The following is a 17655-nucleotide window of genomic DNA, read 5'->3' on the forward strand; positions in this document are numbered from 1 at the left end:
TTTCATACATCCACATTTTCTGTGGTTTTGGTTTTCTTTCATTTTGGTTTTTTTTTTTTTTTTAATTAAGAGTATCATCTGATCTTCATTTCATTGCTTGTCTTTCAATATTTCCTGTTGTAATCAAATGACACGGTTTTCCAAGTGTGGCTTTATTAAATAGTCTCCTCTACAGAGCTACCAGATTTTCAGCCTTGCAGGACTCGTTATGATTACTTTCCTTCCCTGTCCCCCCCACTGTTATATATTGTTCTGCAAGGTTTTAAAGTATTATTTAGGCAGTGAGAAAACAGGAAGCACAATTTAAACAACCAGAAGGGGTTTTTCAGAGTAAAAATGTAAAGAAAAACAAAACCCTACAACTGTGAAACAATACAAAGCAAAATTTCACTGTTAGGTATGTCATTGTTTCAGTTTAACCTTTGGGCACCAGAAGGTCCAAAGCTCTTAACTTTAGCATATACCACATCAGGAAATTCCAGTGTTCAATGCCAACAGGATACAAGTGAAATCTCTACTTAAATCATTTTCCAAACTAATTCTTTAAGCAAACAAGAATGTTTCCGTATTCCTCTTGAGGAAATGCTATTTTTCTGACTGTGGCCAATAAAAACTTACCATATATTTTGTACTTTATACTGAGAGTTAATTTGAAAGTTTTGCAGTTTTTATTGTTTATCAAGCTAATGTTGATTATTTTTTCACACTGTAACACTGAATTACACGTAGGAGACCATTACTGTCTTTGCTTCTATTCTCAAACGGTAACGACTTAAAAAAATGCAAGGGGTTCCTCAGTCAAGTGCAAAGATGCTACTGCCTAAGATATGCCTTGTTTTTCTTCTCCATGCTGCAGAGCAGGGGAAGGAAACATTTCAGCCATTTTTCCTCTCTAGTGCTGGATCTTTTGCAGCAGAGCAATTCCACAGGTTCTTCCTCCTCCTCTTATCACTCACTCTCTTCACTTCCAGAAGAAGAAAAGAGCTGTCTCGTTTAGGCTAATTCTACAGTTTGTATGATGATCCTAAGCCTCTCCTGCAAAATGATACAGTGTAAATTCCAAAACACATATATTTTTATCACTTCACAGATAGCTTAGAGAGCACCCACTCAAACCTCGGCACTGGATGTAGGAGCTGCTAATTTGGTCAGGAATAATTTGAAGAGGACTGAAGTAAATAGTGGCTGGATGCCATAATAGAAACTCCTAAATCACCTATGGCATAGACAGGTCCTTGCCTGAAACTGCTCTCTACACCCCTGCTGTAACTTTAATTGCATACTACCTTCTTCAGTTCTGTCTGAAATCACAGCGTAAGGCTGTGAACTTTTAGCACTCCTACTGTATATACCTCAAAAGATGTTATCTAAAATATCACAGTATTTCTGTGCCCCCCCATTCCCAAAATGAAACCTGAAGGTTTCATGAAAGCAGAACATATTAAAGAATATTTAACTAATGCTGCATGACTAAAGCTTTTCTTTTCTTTTTTTGCTTTTTTTTGTTTGTTTTTGTTTCGTGTGTGTGTGTATCTGGTGGATAATTTGAGATTCCAGTTACAATTTAGTTTCCAAGACAGCATGCCAGTTGTTTAATGACCATGCCAACTATTTGTTACAGGCCAGCTGTAAACCCTGTTCTACAAACATGAACCCAAAGAATGATGCTCCTGCACTGGAAATGTTCCAGTTATTCCCCACTGGTTTTGAACGGACTTTCCTGTGGACTAGAAAGGGTTATTTGCTTTTAGTAATTTGAATCTGTGGTACTAGCATTAGCAGTATCAGGGTTTTATGAAAAGAAAAATCCCCACCCAGTCACTGCCACAGAAACCTCATTGGGAACCTTTCACAGTGCAGTACTCTCCTACATCTTACCTATCATAATCTTGACTGAGTAGATGTGCTTGTGGTGTATCCTATAACACTTATCAGCCAGATATAGTACAACAATGTAGGTTTCCAGATAATACGAGCGCTGTATCTTTGATAATTCACACTGAGTGTTTCTCACAGGAAATGTGACAGTGAAAGTCCATTTTTGTAGAGAAAAGGAATACAGGTCAATGAACTGCAATGTGTGAGATGAGGTTCTGAAGAATGATGGGTAGTGAATGTTTTGGTGGGCAACACACAAGGGTCTGTCTTTCTAAAGTAATTGTGACAATTTGAAGATTTAAAGCACCCTGCAATACGGCAGTTATAACAGGCTAAAACAAACAGGGGGAAAGGTGCAAAATCTCTGTAGAGAGCGCCATCAGTGTGTTAGGCAAACCAGCTTGAAAAAGGGACTGTCAGTAGCCCTTGATTGTTCCACGTAAACATAACGAAGAGAACACAACCAAGAGATACAAATGACAAACAGTTTAAATATAGTAAGTGCTAAAAATATGAAACCTAACCTTCCTGGTGATGCCTCTTGGCAAAAGATACTTCTCCCTCGTGCTGTGAATGGAACCTCTGAATGCATCTTCTCACCAAATCCTCCCAGCCAGGTTTCATAGCTGCTCGCATGGTACTTGTGTCCAGTGAAGTTATTTTGCCTGATATTAGGTAAAACATTTGTTACAGCAACTTCCCCTTTGGGGAGGGGAGGAGTGGGGGGAATATTAAAAAATCCTATTTCACAATACCTTGTAGATCCTGGCGAGTAGTAAAGCTCTCTGATGAAGGAAGAAGTGGTCTTTCCTTCATTGGAGCTCTTCTTGCAACACAAATCAAGCAAGACTGCAAATCTTAAAGAAAAATGTTACTTCAGTAATTTGTAAAGAGGAAGAAGATTTTCTTTCCATAAAGAATTCAGAAATATTTTTTAAAAGTTCTTCAAATGTTTTTGGACCAAAAGAATAGATCTTGTACCAATAAAAGGACAGACAGAACTCAGTGGGTTTACATCTTCATTATCTCCTACAACATTAAACAGTACATCAGAGGTGGGTTTGTTTTCTTTTTTAGCAGAAAAATTATCAAGGACTCCACCACAGCCCATAATTATTGGCACGTGTTTATGCATATACCCATAGTAGCTCAACCACTCAGGAGATCAAGTAATAAAAAAAGAATATACTGCATGCACAGAGAGCACATTTTTTCAACACTCACCATTTCATACCTTCTAAGCCACATTTCTTAAACACGCCCTAAATGCTTGCTGTCCCTGACAAAGCAGCTTCATAATAAGCCATTTTTACTTATCTGAATACTTAAAATACAATCTGAGGAAATTTACCTGCTGAAGTAGGAAATGGTAAAGGAAATTGTGAACCACGATTGTCTTCAAATTCTAAGAACTCGAAAAATTGCCCATTGAAACTTTCCTCCCAGTCAGCTACATTCTTCTTACACTTGCAGTGATATAAAACTAGGATATCTCTTTGTGCTGGTTTTGTCTGGGATAGAGTTAATTTTCTTCACAGTAGCTGGTATGGGGCTGTGTTCTGGATTTGTGCTGAAAACAGTGTTGATAACACAGGGATGTTTTCGTTACTGCTGAGCAACGCTTACACACAGCCAAGGCCTTTTCTCCTCCTCACCCCACCCCATCAGCAAGGAGGCTGGGGGGGGGGCACAAGAAGTTGGGAGGGGACACAGCTGGGACAGCTGACCCCAGCTGACCAAAGGGATATTCCAGACCATATGACGTCATGCTCAGCTTATACAGCTGGGGGAAGGAGGAGGAAAGGGGGGATGTTTGGAGTGATGGCGTTTGTCTTCCCAAGTAACCATTACACATGACAGAGCCCTGCTTTCCTGGAGATGGCTGAACACCTGCCTGCCGATGGGAAGTGGTGAATGAATTCCTTGTTTTGCTTTGCTAGCATGCGTGGCTTTTGCTTTGCCTATTCAACTGTCTTTATCTCAGCCCGCGAGTTTTCTCACTTTTATTCTTCCAATTCTCTGCCCCATCCCACCTGCGGGGGAGTGAGCGAGTGGCTGGGTGGTGCTTAGTTGCCGGCTGGGGTTAAACCATGACACTCTTTAAGGTAAACAGAGTTTCTCTCAATTTCAATTACATTGGTTTAACAAACAGGTGCATGCAAGTGTATACAATCATAATCCAAGATGAAAGTACACTTCTACAGTTAAATAAAAAAGAAAAAAACTTACAATTGTCCCATTTTTCAATATTTAGAAGCCACTTTATCAACTTTACCTCACTTCATCAACTGCACTGAAACTGCTGACCCACAACAGCATGGAAAGAGAAAATACTAACAGAAATTGAAAGTGGTAATTACCTTCACCGTCCTCCTTGAAGGAATTTGGTTGAGAAACAGCAAAGCACTGCATAGTTTCATATTTCTGATGTGCTTCCTGGTTATCATGGCCTTCTTCAGAATCAGCAAGAGGTTTTACCAGCATCCGACAATTAAAGGTATGGCTATTACGCCTAGGAGTGTCACCAGACCAAGATCCTCCATTCACTGAGCAAAGCAAAGATCATATAGTGAGATAAATCCAGTAGCAGTCATTTCTGCTGCTTATCCACAGGAAATTAATCACGGTGCTTTGCAGACTGGTCGGGAAACAAGCTCATTTAACAACAACAATCTATTTTTAATATTAGAGCCCAAACCAGCAAATAACAAGGTAATTTAAAAAATTCTCAGATTTTAAGAGCACTGCTAATTTGTTCAGCTACCATGTTTGTTTCAAGTGACTTATAATGACATAGTAGAAAAGCAGGATAAGAGTCTAAATATTGGTGCATGTAAAAGTTATACAGTACAGTGTAAAGCCTACTGGGTAGATCAAGTTAATTTATGTGCCTAGAAGACATAAGGCAGTATGTAGGATCTGTCCAGTGAATTTAAAAGTGATTAATACAAAAGAGCCGGCAGCACTGTATAAAAATCTGTGTCCAGATTATAAATAGAAAGAAAAGAAACTAATATGCATTTATAATAACAGGAAGCAACACAATTGGGAATATATTGAAACTCATAGTCTCAGCTACAATGGGAAAGACTGAAGGGATGAGAATGACCTGGGTGCAGTGATGGATAAAACTAAAGCCTAACACAGTGCTTAAGACAAGTAAAAAAGGAAACAAAATCCTGAGATGCACAAATATAGGTACTGGACATCACTCAGAGCGAATTAATGTAACACCACATAAGGAAATAGCAGGGTCATATTTAAAATACTCTTCACTTGCCCTCTTCAGTCATAAAATGTAATAAAGGCAGTAATTTATGGAGCTTAGCCATTTACATTTTTGATTCTTCAGGGGTTTATAAGTAAAGTCATAAAATGCTAAAGTGAATTGCCTAATACTTTTTAAACTGCTGTGAGTAAATTAGGTGCCCAGTATTGACTTTCTCTTTCTTTTCATGTCCTCAAAAAACCAATGACATTAAAACCAATATTAATATGAATCCAAAAATGGCTGCAACTAACAAAAACAGTTTTTGAAAGATAGGGGTAAATATTGGTGAGACTAAAAACACTGAAATAAGAATTGTAGCATAAGGAGTTTTCTGATTTTTCTCTTATATTCCCCCTTTCTTGGGCCATTCTTAGAATAACCAGCCTAGACAGAGAACTAACAGAGTTCATATAGCTAATGCTGTCTTTTAGTGATTCACTCCAGAGATCCATTACAAATATCAGCTAACATGAGTTACTAAGAGTAATTTTAACAAAGAAGAATCTGAAAAGAGTGGAGGATGCTTTTGAGAATAATATTAATCATTCATACAGCCTATATATACATTAAAAATAAATGGAGAATATATGATGAAACTGTAAGTAGTGGAAGGACATTAACTTAAGTTATTGAAACGCTGATTTATGAAACCAAAGTTAAATAAGTAATGGTATGATATGAGGAAAAGATATATACCTAAAGATTTTGGCAGCAGGATTTTGACAAATTCATTGTGGTCCCCTACATGCAGGATGCTATATATGCTTGTGTTCATCAGCTCTTCTTGGTTGTACCTTAGGTACTGTGTCACATTCTCAGAAACAAACACAACATTACCTTCTGGGTTCACTACAAAGAAGAACCCATCTAGGGCCTAAAGGAAAAAAAAGGCAGAGAGAGAGAGAAAGAGAAAAAGAGAGAGAAAGAGAGAGAAACACAACACCAAACAATCAGATTAACAACAAGATACCCAGAAAATAAATATTCCCTTCAGAAGACATAGCTGAGTCTTTCTGCATCCATCTCAGTTCTTGTGTTTTTGTCTGTAATAGCAAAGGACACGTTTCAGACTGAGCATCTAATTTTACCTATATCAAACCAGTGTAAAAGCACAGAAAGGTGCACACCTTGCAAAATAATGAAACCCATACGTGAAAACAAACCAAATCCCCCGCCCCAAGCAAACAAACAAAAATAATGGAAGAGGTTGCTACTTATCTGCCTGCCTGTGAAGTAAGAAACCTGGACCAGAAGCTGTTTCTGCTAAACCTAGAGCCTGTTCACTCCGCTATGCAGCACAGGGAGACTGATCCCAGGAAAACATCACAAGATGTGCTGGCAGAAGGCAAGGAAAACACTGGCAGAAAGAAAGAGAAAGGCTCTCTCCCCATCCCCAGCAGTGCATCTTCATAGAAGTGAGGCCCCATGCAGCCACGAACACGAGGGATTAAAAGCAGAGAAGGGCAAAGGGAGCTGTGAGCAGGCAGTGAGCAGCATGGATGGGGCAGCTTTAGTCCCTACTCCCAGGACTGCTTTCATTTTTTTTATTTGACATCAGTTTAATTCAGTCCACACATGATCCAGGGAACAGGAACCTGACTTTGACCTCTTCAACTCAGCTCCATGGTATTCCAAAGGACTTAAAAGTTTCTGTACGGAAGTGTCTAAATTAGTCATTTCTGCTGATTGGTTTTCCCCCTTACCTCTTGTGACGATGAAAACCTAGCTGCAGCATTCTTTCTGAGATATCTCCTGTATGTTATCTGAAACCTAAGCCAAATACTACATCACTTCTACCTGATGAGGATAAAGCAAAAATTTGAGTATCAGTAAGAACTTCTCATGCAAACTTTCTTTTCCTTAAGATGCAAGCATGATTGTGGATGGTAGAAATATTTCAGAATACATCCCTCTAATTTTATGTCACATGAGCACATAAAGGGGGATACATTTAAACTTAAAGCACCAAAGCTTTTGGTCTAAGCATTCAATTAACAATTAACCCATACAGACTTCTGCAGCTTTGCCTGATTTATTCACCTCTCTAAGGATTGGTGGGAAATCACTGGAACAGTTGTTAGTTATTGCATCTCCAGGGACAGAAACAAGTCAGAAAAACAGGCAATCCATGATTCATTATAGGTTAATTAAAAGCTAGTGGATCCATACTAAACCTGAACTTGGCTCACTGCAAAAGTCTAACAAGGAGGAGCTGCCTTAGCAAGCATATACAGGCATACAGGATTTTTGATATGACCAAACTTGGATACTGTACAACTTGCGTGTTGGTCTTAGCAGGCAGTTCTCAAGTCCTCAGGCTACAAATACGTATTAAAATATTGTACACTACTGAGCAGTTAGCAAATCAAGACAGTACAAAAGAGAAGGATAAGGAGGCATCTTATTTCTGTCTTGAGCCACCTAGCAGAAGGCTGAAGAGAAGACAGAGCCAGGCTCTATTCGGAGGTTCACAAGGAAAGGACGAGATGCAACAGACACAGGCTGCAAGACAGGAAACTTCACGGAGATACAAGAAAAAAAATTGTTCACCATGAAGGTGGTCAGATATGGGAAGAGGCTGCCCAAAGAGGCTGTGAAATCTCCTTCCCCAGAGATATTCAAACCTTGGCTGGACTCAGACCTGAGCCAACCGCTCTAGCCAGACCTGCTTGGAGTGAGAGGTGGGACTACACAAGCTCCAGGGGTCCTTTCCAAACTAAGTTAGTTAAGGAGTCTGCTAAAGGGGAGGGATAGTGAAAGCACAACGCACAAGCAGAGCGGCTGAGCCAACGGTTGCAAAATGCTTTGTTCTATTTTTAAATAAAAAAATAAAACAACCCACAAATAAATGTACAGGTATATACTTTTCCTGACTGCCTCTAAATTAAGATAAACTAGGTCTTTTTTTCTCCTGTTCATTGTCACAAATTCTAATCTCTGGCTTTGTTTTTTATCATTGCCTTCTTTTTGTTTCTGATCATTCTTGGTTCCTCCTGTTAATTCACATTCTTGGAGAGGTCCCTCCTTTCCATTTGCTTTCATAACATTCACGACATTTTCCTGCTGACTAGTATTTAGTTTAACTAACAATGATTTACAAGATTTAATTAATTGAGGCTCTAATACAATTTTGTATCAGCATCTCTGCTCTGGATTACTGTCTTAGGCTGCATTTCACCACTGCTTGAAGCCAATGTAAGCATGGCCTCTTTGTTTTAGTCCTTTCTACATCATGACAGCTCCCTGTACTGTCGGAGGATATGAAGAGCTAGACCAGAGAACTGAGTTGGCTGAAAACTAATGCAAGAAAAAAAAAAAAAAAGATGCTAGCCACATCAGTCCCCTGAACTGGTCCACCATGAAACCACATGGCATTCAGAGCTGGCAGAAGTGTGTGGGTTTGGCTGAACCATTCTGCTTGGCAGCGGTCCACACTTACATCAATTCAAAGGGATTGCAAAACCAAAACCATAGCAGATGTTTACTGGAGAAAACTTTCAAAGGCAGAGATGGCAAGCAAGAGATTATGAGAGTTACTGGCATCCCACAATAATCTGCAGTTTTCCCTACTGTTTCCTACTATGGCAACTTCTCTGGCAAGTGCTCTGTGCTGTTTCCTCACAGCTGCTTCTTGGGTTGACCACAGAAGTGGTCATCTGAGCCTGGAGTAACACAGGGCCTTATATGCCAGTCTCCCATTCCTTTCTATTCTATTAATAATCTTGTAGGTAAGCAGCAGCAGGCTTTTGAGCAATTTGATGCACCAAGCCACTTATATCTTTTGGAAGCTTCTACTTTTGCAATAATTTCTTAATTCTGTCCCCAGCTGTATGCCACCACAATAAACAACTTTTCTTCAGAGCTATTGGGACAATGGGGGAACAAATAATGGACAACATGCTGGAAGAGAAAACAAGAGAACAGATATTATTTTAGATGATACACTGGAACGGAAAATACATTTGTGTTCTTTGAGATGTTGTCAGCTCTCTCTTGACTACTTTTTCACCCTCTCTTCTTATCTACTTTATGCTTTAACCAAGGAATCTGTTAAAATATTCCTCAGAGGCAGCTGCATGATGAATTTTACTCCCTTTCTTCAGCTGGAAACACTATTTTGGTGATTCTTCAGTTTTATTCTTTAATAAAAACAGACAATTATATTCCTAACCAAATCAACTAATAAACTGTTCATCAGCACGGCCACTTTAATTATTATTCAGCAATGGAAAAGGGTGGGTTTTTGAAGAGGTTGTATAAAGGGGTTCTGTAAAGATGAAATAACTTAATTGCATTTCCTTAAGGAGATAAAGACACAAAGAAAGTATCTGTAGTCTTTTCACCACAAACGTATAACAACTTTCAGTCCTTTTAAGTTTCTTGGTGCAAAAGGACCATGGCTTATTAATTAATTTAGTTCCACAATCTTTCATTGTTAATAAGCAATGGTTTTACTGCAAAGGAAAACTAAATTAAATGGAATAATGGAACAGACGGGTGATTTTACATGCCATGTTTGCTGCAATAGCCAATCATGCAAGATAAGCCAGGAAAAAAAAAAAAACATCTTATCCTTATTTTCCCTGTGATTAAAACAGGTACTTACAATTAAATTAATAGGAAATTAAAGATAAATTTTAACATAGCAATGTAAGAGATGAATGTTTAACCTTGTTTGATAGCAAAACCAACAACATTCAATTCAGTGAGCACATATAATAAATATTAAATTAAATCAATTAATTTGTTACCCCCACTTTTCAAAGAAGAATGTTTTCACTCCAACCTGACTAATCTTCCTTATGTTTAGTGCTGTGATTTTGGAGTCTTTATTTCATATGTAGTACAGAAAACTATATTTTCATCTAACAAATAATGAAAAACAATGCAAATACTTAAAACTGTTATAACATGCATCTTGTTCCTGCAACATTCAGAAATGATGGAATAATTATGCTTCTGCCAAAGTTGGTTCCTTTAGCTTGATTCAGAGTTTGTGTTTTGTTTCATCTAAAGTAACATTTATTCTTCCTTACAGGTTAGTCCACAGTCAGAACAAGAATAAACAGTTTGCAAGTGAGCTGAGGCAGATAAAGCAGTAGTGTCAAAGGACAGCAGCATATGACATTAGGATCCCAGATAACATACCTACCCAACATTACTATTAATACATTTAGAAGCTAGGTGTTAACCATGCAGCCTTTTGGGATATCAAAATAACAGCTAATATCAGACAGAAATCTTAACTGAACAAAATGAAATACACATCTTGAAAGGCTCTCCTGGATTATTTTCTTATTCTAGAGGGAAGAGTCATGCTATCAGTGCTAAAATGACAAACCATTAAAAGAGTATAGCAATGACATGCAATTTCAGAAGAAGTATTATTCACGTGTATAGTACCGTATGTGTAAGTCAATGTTTAGGTACAACAGGTCTTCCAAACCTGTTGTAGTTTAGAATGAATAAAACATGCACATGCAGACACCCAAGACTTGCTACCAGCTGAAGCCCCTCAAGTTGTCTGTGTTACAAAGCAGAATTACCTCTTTCTCTGCCTCTCCTCACCCCCAGTTAAAGAGAGTTTCATCACTGAATCCAATAGAAATATGCTGCCTGCTCTTAAATGACATAATCCTAAGTAGCCAGGATGGCTTGTCTCTCTTGACCATTCTTTTACAGCAACCTCTGACTGCACTTTTTCATTTCATTACACTGCTCTTCATCCTAGGGGGGAGCAGAACTGGCTTAAATAAAGGAATTTTGTGCTCTTCACCTCAAGCATCATTGGTCCAAGTGCATCCTTGTCGATGACACTCTGACCCGTAGATGATACATCTGCTTTTTGCACTTCATCTTCATTAGCAGCTGCTGCTTTTTCTGCAATAAAGAAAACTATGTGTTAAATGACAGAGCAGTGCTAAGTGACACAGTAAGAGCCCACAGAGTATTGAGACTAGCTATGAAATGGTTGCAGTGCAACAATTCTGAAAATGAGATTAAATAGTCTCCCATAATGATTCAACAGAAGCATAACTAGTATATTTGGTTCTCAGTTTTGAAGTTTTATGACACAAATGTTGTTTCTCTGCTAGACATTTTACTAAACTACAAAACATAACACTGCACAAAGACAAGGGCTCTTTATGAAGGTGCAATGAGCAAAAGCCAGGACCAAGGTGTATTAAAAGACTGATCTAAAAGAGCATGCAAAGCTTACAGCTGCACAACTTTTCCACGATCGCTATATTTAGAAGGAAAAACATAAGTGCGCAATCTACTGTTTCAGTACTGAGAAACAGCAGTCTCATTTCTGTTCCCATGCCTCCACCCACATTTTTACTATCACATAATTTTCATACTGCCTTATTTACCAGTATGTTATTAAAACTACATACAATTTCAAGTGCTGTATTTGAAAATCACAGGCAAGAAAATAACGATTTAAGGTTTCTGGAGCATAATGCCACACATATTACAATATGTTATATACAGTATCACAGATCATACCCAACTCTAAATGTAAGGGATATTCATACATACTGGAACTTTCAAATCAAGAGGGTTTATAATTCCTATCAAGTAATGGATTGTATTATTTTTTCTATTCCAAGAATGATATTGGTGTTTAAGGGAGAAGTAATAAAACCACTATACAAACTAAATATTCTACATTGTACATTAATGAAATGAGTAATTTTTTGTTGCTAGTTCTATACTCAAATCATTCTTATTATTTTTCGAGCAATTATGTAAAAGCTAGGGCTATACTGCAATCTAGAATATTAAAAATAATTAAAGATCTTTTATTTTTAATATTATGCAATAGATTATTTTAATAAACATGAATGCACACTGGAATTATGATAACAAGAATATATGCCTTCTACAACAATAAACCAGAACAAGATTCATTGTAGGAATTACTGAAAGTACCATGTGCGGATGGAGCAAAGGGCCTGTGGAAAATCACCCTTAGTGAAAATTAAAGCATCAGTCATACAAATTGAAATGTACCCAAATGTACAGTATTTTCCACTATCTGTAGATCTGCAATATTGCAGCCAAAGTTCCTCTGAACTCTCTCTTTAGCAGAGGTTATAAGGTCAGTGTGAATATACGCTGCTTAGACATACAGTAAAGGAACTGCTTCTGAGAACTCCTGGGTGTCCTCCCGCAAGAAATCACTTGCTGGCAGTAAGGCTTTGGTCACTCGGGCTGCCTCATCCTAGATTTCTACAGTTTCTTGCTTTCATGAAAAAAGAGTCAGGAAAATCTTAGCTGTTGTCTTAGGATATGTTCATACACAATGTAACACCATTGTGAATAATGATGAAACAAAATTGTTCTGAAAATGGACTGTTGCAACTAATGGAATACTTTTAAAATCACTTTGATTAGCATAATCTGCTAGAAATAAATACACTAGAAATAACAATTAACCCTTCCTCTGCCACTTAAACTCACCAGCATACAAATTAGTATTTCTGGTTTGGACTGTGGACTGCAGTGGGATTTTCTTTTTTTTCTTCTTCTTTTGGCAAAAAGCAGAGATTAGGTGTAATGGGAGAAAATTGAACAATCCTTCCCATACTACAATATAGCAGAGTTGGCAGCATATGATGGTACAATACTGAAAACATGTTCTCAAAATTGCAAAAGAATTCTGAAAGATTCTAAAAATAGGGTTGAGCTTTTAATAAAGTTGGTGATGATATTTGTTTCCCATCTGTTCCTGGTAGCATAAAGTGATCCCTGGTTTCACACTGCAAAATATTATAATGGATATGGATAGCAGCTTCCTGCTTTCATCCCCTCACTGCTTCAGCCATTGATACTATCTTGAGTATCGGGAGAACAAGGGATTACTCTCTATGCGCTAGAAATGGAGGGCTGCAGCTATGGTCCAGCAACAGTGTGCAAGCACATTCATTACACAGTGTTTCCTCATTTCACCAATTTACAAAGACTACTTTTACTAATTATTATCACATAATACAAAACATTTGCTGAAGATTTTTTTCACTCTTAGAACCACGGAGTTCATATGAACGACCAATAACATATCTATAAAAATAACTGTTCCTTTTTATGCACATGGGTGAGGTTTTATACAAAGAAAAAAGAGGAAGTTTTTAATTACTAAAAGTTATCAACACAGAAGCTGCAATACCAGGTCTGACCAAGGACCTCTCCAAGCCTCACATCCAGTCCCTGACAGCGGCTGCTTTCCCCTCTGGTTCCCCGTTTCTCCATCTCGACCCTTTGATCCCTGACCGCTTCCGTTCCATCATCAGCTGTCCCTCACAACCACTCGACCTCTCCATTTTCTTTCCCTTAGACACCTTTTTCCACAGAGGGCCCAACACCTTTGTGGGATCAATAAACACAGCACTTGCTCAAGGAAAAAGTGCAATGAATGGAGAAAATATGAAAATGCCATTTAGACACAAACGTTGCCTATCTGCCTCTCTCAGTGATGGTGACAACGTACACTACACTACTCATGATGTTTGGTCAGGCATTCTGAAAAGCTTTATGAATCACAAGTGCTCCAAAACTATGGACTTCATAATTGGATCTGTAAGAAGTTAAGTGGTCGGAGAACTTAGAAGAGGCTCCACATTCAGGCCACAGCTCCCTCTACATTTATTTAAGTGGCATTGTATAGGAAACCATGGCCTCTGACAGCCTCTGAGTAGGACTAGCAGTAAATTATGTCAATGTTATAAACTGCAGCTACTGACAATGTTCAACTATGCAATAAATTATCCATTTCTGACTGAACTACAAAGCCCCTCGTGAAGACTCTATCAGCACATACAGGAAAACTAAGTGCAAATCCTGTCAGCAGTGTCGTCCTGACAGCCAGGCACGGGGAACGTCTTGAAATACAAATCTTTTCTTCAGTGATACAGCACACGGGGCTAATTGAGAACAAAAATTTGTTGCAGGAAGGTTGGAAAAACCCAACAACTGATACACAAATTTCTACTGCCGACAACACTCATGCATTTATCACGAGTCAGTATGTTTTGTTTTTCTTAACAGTTCCAGCTTCTGGTGTTAAGTAGTGGTACAAAAATGTAAAGTTTACTTTTCCTTTTTTTACTTCTCCTATCTTTTTTAGGTTCACTGGGGGCCCTACAAACAAATCAAAAGCACAGAGAGTTTATTATTTCTACACTAGATTAATAATTTTTGAATGTTAGGGGTTAGGAAAATAGCTGCAGAGGCCCAACCTTGCAAAGCCTCTCAGAAGCCTTTTTTCCAGCCCCATGGGAATTGCTGGTATTACCCTGTGACTAACCACAGCCACTAGATTTTTCCACTGCAGCCACTAACACGGAGAGCGGGAGCCGGTTCCCTGATCTCGCTCACACCTTCCAGCGATGCTGCCTCCCAGAACAGCGATGCCCCTGTTCAAATGTAAAAACGCCAGGAAAGCGTTACCAGGCATCCTACGGGCACAGCGGCTAAAGCAGAGCGGAGGTTTAGTATGGAAAGAGAAATACAGCCTTGTGCTGGCAGAGGAAGTGAGCGGGGTGGAAAGGAGCTTCCCATGGCTTCACCTCCACCCAGGGAATTCTCTGCTGGAGAGGGAGTGTTGAATTAGAAACTGGTCCCATCCTTATAAATAGGGCTACCAGGGATCAAGCATATTTTATCTAAATTACAGCAGAATAAACTTCACGCACATGAAATAATTATTAGCTCTGCTCAATTAAGAGTTTAGCCTAGAGAGAGAAAAAAAATTTAAATAAAATAGAAGTACTCCTGAGAGAGATACTACAAAGAATATATACACCCAATTATGTAGCATTTTAGTGACATGTGTAATTTAGACTTTAAACTGTGGTTATCTTTACAATTGTATAAGCAGTAATATATTAAAATACATATTAATATTTTCAATTGGGCATCTTCCTAGTGATCATAAACTGTATTTACTTTTCTGCATTAATATACAGAAGAAAGAAGGAAAAAAAAGCCCTCACAAATATTTTCTGACAAATTTATCAGTGGGAAAGCCTCAAGCTTTATTTGAAGCTCATTCCATATTCTGAAAGCGAACCTTTGTGAAATCACATTAGTTTAACAGAAATTCCTAAGTCAGAGAAAGAGAAGCCAAAAGCAATAGTTTGAACTCTCCTGCTACATTTTAACTTAGGAAGCCTTCCTGGTTTTCCATCCTCCCAACTCAAGCTATGTCGGTGCTCTCTGGATTTCTGACAGCAGACTCAGAAGTGCTACTGACGGGCATCACCTTCTCTTGGTTGTGTTTCAAACCCTCCCTTCCTACAGGTGGGCAGGCAGGACCCGCTGAACTACCAGAAAAGCTCTCTTCGTCTGTATTCAAGCTCTACTCCAACTTCCTTAATGATACTAGCCGCAGAAATACTTCCCCCTTGATGCTCTCTGCAAAACCAAAATGCATTTTCCAAGTAAAGAACAAAACCATAGCCTCTGTAGGGATTGCAAAAAGATGAAGCATAATCTGAAAGAGAAAATTTGCATTAACACTCATTTAGTTTATTTTTCATAGGAGAAACACCTAAGGTTCTTCACAGAACAAAAGGAGCAAAAAAGAGATGCTGACGAAACCCTGGACAGGCCAGCACCCGTGCTCTACAAACTGCTGAGGAAAGAGGTTGAGAGGGAAAAAAAACCTGTTAACAGGCAGAATCAAATTTATTATCCAATACTGTTTAAAACAGGTTTTCTCAGGTGCCCCATATAATTCCTGTTCTTCAAAACTTTCTGGAATTGCTATTGAAATGCCACACCCATCTCAAACCATATACTTTCATTTATGTAACGATAGGTTAAAAATATAAGCAAAGAAATTTATTATAAGGGATACTATAAAGCTCAACTCTGCACATTAGAAAAATCACACAAATCAAGAAAGACCCTTATAACAGTAACAGCAACATCACTTGAAAGTGTAAATGCTATATAATGTTTAAACATGCAATTAAATTTCACACGGCAACTGTCTTGAAAACAACTTATCTTCTCCATTTTTTTGTATGCCTTAGCCAACTACTTTTGTCTTGCCTCATTCATATTTGTGACTAAGTTTACCCTGTGTGGCCCTTCTGATCTCTCCTGAATTGCCATGCAAAAATAAAATCCAAACAATCAAGGAAACAGTAAAAGTATGTAACTGGCCAAAGATAAGGGTAGATACAATATTAAAAACTAATGTTAACATATATTAGAAAGTATACTTAGCAAACTGCTAAATTTTAGTTGACATTACAGTTTTAAGTATTAGATTTAATAACATTTGAAATATTAGATTTAATAACATCTGCGTATGACTATTGCTAAGTAATGATATTGACCATGGTAACAGGCAGGAGGTTTTTAACATAAATAAGGCCATACAAAAAGTACCTTCAAATATATCGACTTGAATAAAAAACAGAAAAAACAGCAAAAAAAGAAACCTTGTATTTGGTAACGTGAGTAGTTTTGGATCACTACACATGATGAAGCAAAGCAGTGAAGAACGTGTAAGTTATTTTGATGCTTGGTTAACCACAGGGAAAGCAGCTCTGCCTTCTGGCTGAGTAATTCAAAGCACTACGATCCATGGCTCACATGGAACTTGAGATCCACATGCACGTTTCTTACCCAGTTCCCATTGCCTCGACACAAGTTGTTTTTTCTCCCTGAAAGCAAGTAATTTTTCAAAAGACTGGTGCCTAAGAAACAGCAACTATTTCAGCAATCAACTTTAAGACCAGCTTATCCCATCCCTGTGAATAAAGTTAGCTACTATTTTAGGGAAGTGATTATGTAGTGAGGTTGCTCTTTCATCAAACTGCATGCATCTGTCCAGAGCAAAGAAGCTATTAGACTCTTGAATACATTTTTTCCCCCAGAAACTATAGATCAAGTCTTACAGGAAAAACTATGCAACATCTCAGGAAGGTTTTAGGAGGTAAAACAAGGGAGAATTATGCATCTGCACCGAACTAAAATTAGAAAAGCTGCCATATGGCTCTGTGAAGCCAGCAGCACGTTCTTATTCATTAGGAAGCATTCTGCTAACATAAAAACACAAGGCCTTCCTGTGCTCTCCAAATGTGTTTATCTTTTCAACATTAATGCACGATATATCATCAGGCTGCTGAAATCTCCTGCAGTGCATATTAAAAAAGCACAGCTGCACTTTTTCTCAGCACGTTTATTCTCTGCGAGCAATCTGAGAGCACAGCTTTGCCCACCTCCCTGACATACAGCCCTCTTGTTAGCACGGCTCGGCTCCCCTTCGGTTGGAAAGGGCCGTGTGCCCACCCACCCGCTCGCCAGCCCAGCCCAGCCCAGCCCCACGCCTCCCCATGCCCCACTCCACTCATCACACTCACGTGGTTTAGCTTCATATTTACTACTGCTGGTGGAAGCACACTTAAATGGTAAATGTCCCCAGAGCTTAAGCTAAAAGCCCTCAGAAAGCTGTAAGCTCAATCACTCGCTCAGGAGTAATAGCACTG

The 17655-nt window shown here is 38.5% G+C and overlaps 1 protein-coding gene across 9 annotated transcripts in view; it reads right to left on the minus strand.

Moving 5' to 3' along the window:
* The window catches only part of NCOA2 (nuclear receptor coactivator 2), a 199329-nt gene that overhangs the window by 45600 nt on the left and 136074 nt on the right, over nucleotides 1-17655 (minus strand). For all 9 annotated transcript variants that reach the window (XM_052788621.1, XM_052788614.1, XM_052788618.1 and 6 more), the window contains 5 exons: nucleotides 10926-11029; nucleotides 5846-6023; nucleotides 4239-4424; nucleotides 2634-2735; nucleotides 2403-2543 (listed from right to left, as the gene is read on the minus strand). In XM_052788621.1, coding sequence (XP_052644581.1) covers nucleotides 2403-2543; nucleotides 2634-2735; nucleotides 4239-4424; nucleotides 5846-6023; nucleotides 10926-11029 — 711 coding nt within the window. The remainder of the gene's footprint in view (nucleotides 1-2402; nucleotides 2544-2633; nucleotides 2736-4238; nucleotides 4425-5845; nucleotides 6024-10925; nucleotides 11030-17655) is intronic.

Source organism: Harpia harpyja, chromosome 5 (assembly GCF_026419915.1).
Source record: "Harpia harpyja isolate bHarHar1 chromosome 5, bHarHar1 primary haplotype, whole genome shotgun sequence".
NCBI lineage: Eukaryota > Metazoa > Chordata > Aves > Accipitriformes > Accipitridae > Harpia > Harpia harpyja.